Source organism: Pseudophryne corroboree, chromosome 8 (assembly GCF_028390025.1).
Source record: "Pseudophryne corroboree isolate aPseCor3 chromosome 8, aPseCor3.hap2, whole genome shotgun sequence".
Taxonomy (NCBI): domain Eukaryota; kingdom Metazoa; phylum Chordata; class Amphibia; order Anura; family Myobatrachidae; genus Pseudophryne; species Pseudophryne corroboree.
The window spans coordinates 383,457,991-383,468,143 of NC_086451.1; the positions used below are offsets into that span (position 1 = coordinate 383,457,991).

Here is a 10,153-nt window from a genome sequence, read left to right on the forward strand (position 1 = left end):
CTGAGTTGCAGTATATCAGCACTGAGTATAGCGGCATAATAAATCATACCTGCTTTGAAGAATATACTAATTAAATGGGTAACATCAGGACTGCAATACATTATATTCAATTCATGCTTGAATTTAATAACGTGATGTAAAAAAAAAGGATCAGGGCTGGGCCATACAGTTGTGTGTTTGACTAACATGAGTTAGATCCCTCCCCTCCCCCCACATGTCACTGAGGAATTAACCCCTTACTGCCAACTTCTCAGCTGACTGCACAGAAACAGAATCTCTGCTGCATGTCCCAACATGTTTATGTTATGAAGGGAGGGGCCCGGGGGTGAGGGGACCGCCCCGCAGTGGGCGTGGTTTGCAGGTCTCCGTTCTAAGCGGGCGTGGCTTGTCCAAGTTGGCTGCTGGCTGCTCCTGTGTACTGCTGTTAGTAGTGGCCGGGACTGCGCTAGTCGCGTGTGTGTGTGCACGGTGCTCCGCGCTGCTGGTGTGATTGCTTCTGTCTATGGGATCCTGCTGCTGGGACAGCTCCTGCTGCACGAAGCCGATGTCAGAGCACTGAGCCAGGTAAGGGCTGCTTCTCCCTGCCCGTAGGATGGAGCCTCCGGGATCTACTGGGCTGTGCTGCTGGATGCTTGCACCTGCACGATTTGCAGGAGGACGCCGTCTGCTTGCGCCGCTGCTGGATGCTGAGGAGCTCTGGGCTGTGCACTCCTAATGTGCCGGGGCGATCTGTATAGTTCCCGAGATTCTGTGTTCATTCAGGTCACAGGCAGTGCCGGTGCAGAGCATCGCAATGCACTGGGGTGGGGTATGCATGTGTGTGTGTATACAAACACAATGCCGGTTGTCTCTGTCCTGGCATGCTCTGTAGGGGGGTTTCTTGCTCACTTTGTGATTGTGACTTTGATGGTTTTAGTGTCCTGGCGTTCTGTTAGCACCAGACACCAGTGTGCAGCATATACTGATTAACTGTCCCGTGCATACGTGTGTACACCGGGAGATCTGCACATTGTATGTAATGCTCTGCATGTTGGATATAACACAGCACGTTGTTGTGGATTGGGAGCAGGCACATGGGCTGGGAGGTGTTGGCACACTGCACCTGTCATGTGTACAGGCTGGTGGTACTCGGGCATGTTCCGTGCTCCGGTGCTGGGTGCAGCTGGTACACGTGGATGGTGCGGCAGACACTGCTCTGTAATCACTGGTAACTCCACATGCACATTTATGTTGTCTGAAGGAATGTATGTAACAGCTCTTGTGCATAGGAGATGTATACAGGTGGGGCAGAATGCCGGGCGGTGTATATAGTGGTTGGGATCAGAATTTTCGGGATGTATAGGGGGTCCGGATAAGGATGCCCAGCAGTGTGTATGGGGGTCTGGATAAGGATGCCCAGCAGTGTGTATGGGGGTCCGGATAAGGATGCCCAGCAGTGTGTATGGGGGTCTGGATGCCCAGCAGTGTGTAGGGGGGTCTGGATAAGGATGCCCAGCAGTGTGTATGGGGTCTGGATAAGGATGCCCAGCAGTGTGTATGGGGGTCTGGATAAGGATGCCCAGCAGTGTGTATGGGGGTCCGGATAAGGATGCCCAGCAGTGTGTATGGGGGTCTGGATGCCCAGCAGTGTGTAGGGGGGTCCGGATAAGGATTCCCAGCAGTGTGTAGGGGGGTCTGGATAAGGATGCCCAGAAGTGTGTAGGGGGGTCCGGATAAGGATTCCCAGCAGTGTGTAGGGGGGTCCGGATAAGGATGCCCAGCAGTGTGTAGGGGGGTCCGGATAAGGATGCCCAGCAGTGTGTATGGGGGGTCTGGATGCCCAGCAGTGTGTAGGGGGGTCCGGATAAGGATGCCCAGCAGTGTGTAGGGGGGTCCGGATAAGGATGCCCAGCAGTGTGTAGGGGGGTCCAGATAAGAATGCCCAGCAGTGTGTAGGGGGGTCCGGATAAGAATGCCCAGCAGTGTGTAGGGGGGTCTGGATGCCCAGCAGTGTGTAGGGGGGTCCGGATAAGGATGCCCAGCAGTGTGTAGGGGGTCCGGATAAGAATGCCCAGCAGTGTGTAGGGGGGTCCGGATAAGAATGCCCAGCAGTGTGTAGGGGTATGGATAAGAATGGCCAGCATTGTATAGTGGTCCGGATAAGAATGCCCAGGGATGTTGAGTGTATGGGTTGAGATGAAAATGCCCAGGGATGTATAGTGGTTTGACTGAGAATGCCCAGGATGTTTGGTGGCTGAGATGAGAATGCCCATGTATATATGGTGGCAGGGTGAGAATGCCCAGTGATGTATGGTGGAAGGGTGAGAATGCCGATGTATATATGGTGGCAGGGTGAGAATGCCCGGGGATGTATGGTGGCAGGGTCAGAATGCCCAGGGATGTATAGTGGTTTGGATGAGAATGCCCATGTATATATGGTGGCAGGGTGAGAATGCCCAGTGATGTATGGTGGAAGGGTGAGAATGCCGATGTATATATGGTGGCAGGGTGAGAATGCCCAGTGATGTATGGTGGAAGGGTGAGAATGCCGATGTATATATGGTGGCAGGGTGAGAATGCCCGGGGATGTATGGTGGCAGGGTCAGAATGCCCAGGGATGTATAGTGGTTTGGATGAGAATGCCCATGTATATATGGTGGCAGGGTGAGAATGCCCAGTGATGTATGGTGGAAGGGTGAGAATGCCGATGTATATATGGTGGAAGGGTGAGAATGCCCGGGGATGTATGGTGGCAGGGTGAGAATGCCCGGGGATGTATGGTGGCAGGGTCAGAATGCCCGGGGATGTATGGTGGCCTGAGTGCTCTTCTCGGTGCCTGTATATTATTACAGCTACTTCAAATCTGGTAGGAGTCTTATCCAATCTGCTATTTTAGTGGCTTTCCCTGTCATAAAGAGCGTATCTAGTGATAATGCGATGGTGTTTCCCTGGGAAATAAGATAGATCTTTTCTGGAAAATCTGCCTATTATTCTGCCAGCAGGGTACCGATCACCTGTTATTGTGATTATGTTGTCAGGTTACTGGTGATTGTGTCTGGGAGGAAAGAGATCCGTTAGCTTTGTGTTTATTACAGCCCTTGTCTAGTTTCCTTAAGAGCAGTCCGCCACACGCTGGGTCATATAAGGATTTTCACGCACCAGTCTGTAGGATTTGTTTACAAACAGTGGCTGTGAGGTGGTTGCACTGCCCTCGTGTGGACACTATGGAGCCTTGCCTGAGAATCTAGGAATTGCAGATTGGCAATGATACCTGTTCATGCCTCTATCCTGCAGTACAGCAGAAGGGGCCTATTTATGAAGGCCATTTCATAAAATTGTGCAGAAACAGTAGTTGTGTATTCCTGATATGTATTAATAGCCTAATGCAGGGGATTTCACAAAGGCTAATTTAGCACCGTAGACTGCAGTCCCCAGTATTATCAGTGGGGACTACAGTCTGACCCCTATGTACCAAACTCTGAAAAGTGAAGCTCTTTGGAGTTTGACCCTATACTGTAGGTTTATGCCATTCTTAGATGGTGTAAACTGCTTTATACCTATGAAGGAATTAGCAGGAGAGGGATTATTAGTACATGGGCCCCTAAGTGTGAAAATGCTCTTGCTTTAACATTTCCAACAGTAAATGGATCAGTGTGTTAGATACATATATATTTTTGGTGCAAATACATAACAGGGATGTATTTTAATTGCTGGAGCTGTTTGTAGCTGCCCCTAATTTACACAATTTTCCTTTCAACAGATTACGTATCCAGCCATGGCGAGACCACTTTCCGATGGGAGTACCTCTGAACCTGTGGGAAATATCCAGACAGATGCTAGCCACGCTTTTCCCGCTAATGTCACCGCCTGTCAATCCTCCCGTGGCCTCTCTGGGCAAAACTTGCCAGTGAACTATCAAACTGCCCAAGCGTCTTTGTGTCAAAGATGCGCCTCACCCCGTAGGAATCGCATCCAGAACAGATTTGAAATGGTTACCAGTTGCGAGTCTGGACCTTCCCTGCCAGCCTTTGGGACGAGAGCATGCTCCTACCCAGAATCCTTCAGCACAGGAGAAACCACTGCTTTTGGTAAGTAATTTGGCAGTATGTTACAGTACGTGAACCTCTGAATCAATGTGTAAGATTGTAGCTGGCAAGTAAATGAGATAATAAATGGGTAGTCTAATAGGCTCTAAGTGCTGCTTATTTTACCTGCAGGTAGGCATGTCCTGACTTGTTTGTCACCCACTTCCTTTTAATGAAGAGATGTCTGTGATCTGAATAGTGCAATTGTAGTTATTTCTGCTCAGTATATTCTCAGATAGATTGCAAGCTCTTGGAACACGGGCTCCTCTGATGAGTGATCACTGTGTCTCAGGCCATCATACAGAGCTCCACCACTCCTGTCCCCTTGTGCTAGAACATCTGCCAGAGATGTTAAATTAGACATCTGCGTTCAAGAAGTGTAATGATTAAAATCTGTCCTGTTAGTGGCTACTGATTACCCCTTTCAGTCATCTAGATCCCTAAATTGCAATATCCTATCTGCTCTTAGTTCGTAACATTGCTAAGGAAAAATGGTGCGCTTGCTAAACCAGGACAATGAAGTTTGCCGGAAGAACTGCTCAGGGAGGAGAGACTGCGTTCCGAGAGAGAAAAAAAAGGGCCAAGACTATTGACCTGTCCTGTGATCAGTTTCAGGCAGAGATTGGGCCGCAGAAGTCTTATGCATACAGACCTCACGAGTCTCCCTTTCACTTGCATTGACCATGTAGGTCTTCTCGCACATGTTCCTCATTCTTCCTGTTTACCAGGCTGCATGTCTGGCAAGGCGCCAGGTATCTAGAGGCCGGTCATGACACCCTGGAATGAGTCCAGTGAGTCTAGAAGAGATGGCTTTTGTGAACACAGTGGCACGGTCATGTGCTGGAATGAACTGCATCATTATAATGTGTAATTGCCCAGTGCTTTATGCCACCATCCTTCATCTGCCTAGTTCTGGTGGAGAATGATGCAGTGCATTGTGTACTGTACGAGTGGTCCTGGGAGTGTGAGCGAATGATGCAGCCTGTCTAGATTTTCCCTTTTTCGGCAGATAAACCTACAGCATTTAGACTGATTTCCTGGCATCCGCAGTTGCGATGTTACAGACCTTTAACCATTTATATTCCAAACTGTAGTCACTAGAGCTTTTAAAAATATTAAACAAAAAATGTATTCTTTATAAAGTTACATGTGGGTATTATAGCGATCTATTCCCCTTCCTGATTTGGAGCGGGTAGTCATGGCGGTGCCAATTAGTAAATTAACTTATGCAAGGGAAAAGCAGCCGGGACTTGTTTGCAATTTTGGAACGTGACCCTACTTATGATTGGTTAGCAGCGTAAATTTGTGCCAGATGCCCTGGTTTGTGTCTGTAAATCTCATTGGTCTGTTACTCTTCCTTCCAGGTCTCAGGCACACGGCCCATGATCACTCCAGGTCGGGCACGGAGGTGGAGGTATTACATCAGAATGACCCCCAAAGACAACTCCCGCTGGCAGGAGAGGGGCCCATAGAGCGGGAGATCGCTATGCGACTGCGCAGGATTGGCGACCAAATGAATGAACGGTATTTACAAAGAGTAAGTGATGTGTCCTATTTGTCATATAATATAAACAAGCATTTAACATGTAGTCATATATGTCGTGGTCACAGCTAGCTCAGACCCTACGGGGTAGAGTCACTAAAGCTTCTAAAAGAGAGGATTGGTGGTTTCCCATAGCAACCAATCAGATGCGGCCTATCATTTTCTAAATGGCAATAGAGAAATGATAGACAGCATCTGATTGGCTGCTATGGGCAGCATCACCAATTCTCTGTTTAAAAAGCTTTAGTAAATTTACCCCTACTAGTCAGCTCAGGTGATCTGTCCTACAGGTCCCAATACTTATTATTAAGCTGGAGGAAGTAGAGGAGACCTGCAGGTGCAGTGAGCAGCGCAGGGTTAATCTCTCACCTAGTAATCAGACCCTCTCCAGCTATGGCAGTACTCTCCCATTCTGTATGTATTGGGAGGTGATCATGCAGAACATATAATCTGCTTCTGTGCAGGCAGCCACACTGTGCTGCTCTTTGTGTGGTGGATTCAGTCTGTGCAGCTTTAACCGGCTCTTCCTCCTTTTTATATGTGTTACTATATTTAACCTATGACTCAGCCGCCTCCTCCCACCACTGCCACCATCTGTCGTCTTTAACTCCTCCCGCCATGACTAAACCTGGCACTCTGCAGGTCTCAACCTGATTGATTGTTATTAAAGTAAAGTTGCAGCCTGTGAATAGCCATAGGATACTTTTGCCCACAGATAGGGGTAATCCTACTGAATGTTCCAGCACTGCTGTCTTGTGATGTCTCTTCAGCGAGATTGTGTTCCTGTTAGTCATATCTCACGTTCCTTACTATGATGTAGTTGTTGTTACTGCAGTGCATAGAACTGTTCATTCAATGGAACATTCACTCCTGTAAAGGTCTCAGGACATTTCTTTTTAACCAAACTTATTAAACTGACAGCAACTAACACCTTGGGATACTTTAAAAGTGAGGGTGCGCAGTAATCTAGAATGACCAATCAAATGTTTGCTTGTATTATATTGCACGGGATTAATAAAAATGCTGATTTGCTGTTATGGCACATGACCTGTTGATGAATAGTCCCCACTGATGTGGAACACTGGAGAGTTAGCTATATGCAGATGTACACTCCATGTGTTGTAGTAGATACCTGCAATTGTAGAAAATGAACTTTAAATTCTAGCTGCTCATACTGTATGTGTTTGTTCTTTCAGAGGCAGATTGGGCAGCGGCAGTGGTGGAGACCTCTGCGATGGCACGTTACCCAAATCATCTCAGAGATTGTGACTGCCTTGTACAATCCACTCGTGGACATTTTACTGCAGAACTGAGGCCGCTGGCGTGGACAAGTGGTACAAAAGATTCGGGTGTTTGAAAAATGCCCACGTTCACTCCTGTGCAGATTAGGCTTCTGCTGGACAGAAGCTGGAAGACTTGTATAGTCTCCATGGACAGTTCTGCCGTCGTCCAGTGGACGTTCAAGATGATGTTGAGAAGAATCTGAGTCCACGACTCTTCCGGTGATCACTTCACCCTTTTGTGAAGACTTGAGATATCGGTTTTCATCTCTTGAGAGCCATTGGCTTTCGCCTGATGGTGTTTATACAGACAAGGTGGATATGGTAATTGCCTTATCTTCCTGTTATGTTCATTGACGAACTTTCTTGTAGTAATACAATGGTTTCCTCCAGTTAAGACATTGTAAGACTGCTGTCACAAATGGGGATTTTTGGTGATGTGGATTTTACTGGTGGTGTTGAAACATTTTGGGTGAAACAAAACTATGGCACATTCTTAAAGGTTTCTACTGAGTACATGGAAGAATCTGTAGCTAGTACCGCTGTAGCACTGAGATAATTCCGGGTAGCGCATGGATTTATATTGGTCTGGCTATCTTACTCCTACTGCACTCACTTTTGTGGATGGAAAAAGGGTCTTTATCTGAGCCATACTAAACTGCCCTTTTAGCCAAATTGTGGAAATCCTAGACAAGCCATACAGAAATCTTGCCAGCCCCCCCTCCCCTTTTTTGCATGCTGTGGTTGGCCCAGGGACCCTAAATCATATACATAGACCTCAGCATGTTACCACTCTGTAATGACCTATGTCCTAATAGCACTTATGCTTTCTCTGCTGAATAAGATGCCTGATGATTAGTTTCTATTAAGCTTTGATAACTAAACTTTTTTTTTTTATCCTTTGCTACGAGCGAAACGCAAATTTGCTATCCATTGAAGAAGAGAAATTGGCTCCTAGTCCAAGAGAAAATTGTATAACTTAAAGAACGAAGTTAATATATTTATTTTATTATTATTATTATTATTATTATTATAACTTACTAGGTTTTTTCCTTTTATATGTAAGACAAAATTTTATATCTAAGGGAATGAACATGTGAGATTTTTTCTTTTCATTTTCTCATTGAGAATAATGTGTATGCTGACTTTACTAAGAGTAAAGTTCAACATACATGTATAACGTGTGCAGATCCTTGAGGACAGTGAAGCCATCTGCAGCATATTTGTACACTATGACCTACTGGGAACACAGGACGGATGAGCTCTGGCATACACATCATGGATATCTATGTCCTGTTGGACTAACCGTGAATGCTGGTTTCTTAAAGGACATCTAGACTTGCTATATACTCATTTATAAATGAGCTCTAATAACTTTCACATCTGTAGAAGCTTCAGGAACTTATAAGGTCTGGAGAGATTTTATAAAAAACAAATGGGAAAGATGTTTTCTGGTGCACTCCAGACTTCCTGTCTGTAGTTTAGGTTGAAAGACAGCACCGTCAGCCTCCGCTGAGTCTGAAAAGCTGGCCTTCTCAATGGGCGCCTTTTACGTAAGGCAACCAGTGTTGTATATTTGGTGGTCCTTCGATGATCACCAGGAGAATGTTCCATTTACGGTTGGTTTCTACATAGAGATCCATGATCTCCAAGCCTCTGTGCATGCCAGTGAAGGTAGACTGATGGAAAGATGCATCTGTCCACGTCTTAAGTTTTCCTGTCGTCTCGATAATGGATAATTTGCTGCAGTTGTAGTCACGTTGTCATAAAACCAAATGTAGGTGGTTGAGTTAATGGGCTAGTTCAAATTAGTTATACAGTCGTTCTCTCTCCGCAGCTTCGTGTTTAATCTCCTGCCTGTCGCAGTATGATAATTAGACCCCCCCCCCCCCCCCTCATTTCAGCAATACCTCCTGCTTGCTACCCCGTCACCATATCCTGTGCAGTCTCACTGTGCACGACATGGAACACCCGATAAGCTAATATCCGCTACAGGTCCCTTTATTTCATCCCATGTACCAGTGGCAGTTTTTTAATAAACTTCTAAAACAAATCACTTTAACATTAAAAATAATTAAATTTTTATTTTTATTTGTAAAGTTTATGAAAGGTTTTCTATTTTTGTTTATTGCAGAGATGCTAAGAGAAATGGAGTTAAGTATATTTATTTCTTGGTAGACCGCCTATATGTCGCTGGCCTTAATCAGTGACACTTCAGAGAGATTCCTTCCACTAACCTGCTTCTGCCCCCTGCAGGTGGAACCTAGGGGGACATGTCACTCAAGGGGCTATTACTTTTGTAAATACTGTACATCTATGAAATGTAAACATCATTTTTTTTTTCTTACGTTCTGTACATTTTGTGATTGCGTTCTTTTTGTACATGGATTTTGTATTTCTTTTCAATAAAATTTGGATCTGACTTATATTTCTGGCATATCCTTGTTTATTTCGGTCTCCAGGACCCAGAAAGGGATTCATATTATTTCCATTAAAGGGGTAGTACATTTCTCTCCAAATTAGGGAATTGCCAGATGGTTAAACTTGGACCTGGGAACGGCTGTGTTCTGCAATGATCAGCATGTTATGTAAGTGAATGGTACACTAAAGTCAGTATATTATGGTGAATACTCGCACTAAAGTCTTATTGCTGTGATAATGGCACATACAACGCATTGATGGTGGAATCACTATGGTGTGTTCCCCAATCACTTTAATGATATCCTGACAAGCTTATAGAAGCTCAATAATTCTGCCGTATCCCACTCGGAAGGTTGGAACCTTCTAAAGCACCTGATATGGCGGAATAGAACCCAATCGAATCCAATGTGTATTTATTAATCCCTTTACATTGGCCCTCATTCTGAGTTGTTCGCTCGCTAGCTGCTTTTAGCAGCATTGCACACGCTATGCCGCCGCCCTCTGGGAGTGTATCTTAGCTTAGCAGAATTGTGAACGAAAGATTAGCAGAATTGCGAATAGAAATTTCTTAGCAGTTTCTGAGTAGCTCGACACTTACTCTGCCACTGCGATCAGTTCAATCAGTTTCGTTCCTGGTTTGACGTCCCAAACACACCCAGCGTTCGCCCAGACACTCCCCCGTTTCTCCAGCCACTCCCGCGTTTTTCCCAGAAACGCCAGCGTTTTTTCGCACACTCCCAGAAAACGGCCAGTTTCCACCCAGACACACCCACTTCCTGTCAATCACACTACGATCACCAGAACGATGAAAAATCCTCGTAATGCCGTGAGTAAAATACCTAACT

At 45.8% G+C, this 10,153-nt stretch overlaps 1 protein-coding gene across 1 annotated transcript; it reads left to right on the top strand.

Annotated features, from left to right (window-relative positions):
• The first annotated feature begins 390 nt into the window (after window positions 1–390).
• LOC134949191 (uncharacterized) lies at window positions 391–9,313 on the top strand. Its single transcript, XM_063937641.1, has 4 exons — window positions 391–564; window positions 3,740–4,067; window positions 5,429–5,601; window positions 6,804–9,313. The coding sequence occupies exons 2-4, from the start codon at window positions 3,755–3,757 to the stop codon at window positions 6,918–6,920; spliced, it is 603 nt and encodes a 200-aa protein (XP_063793711.1). The 5' UTR covers window positions 391–564; window positions 3,740–3,754; the 3' UTR covers window positions 6,921–9,313.
• Window positions 9,314–10,153: the final 840 nt, after the last annotated feature.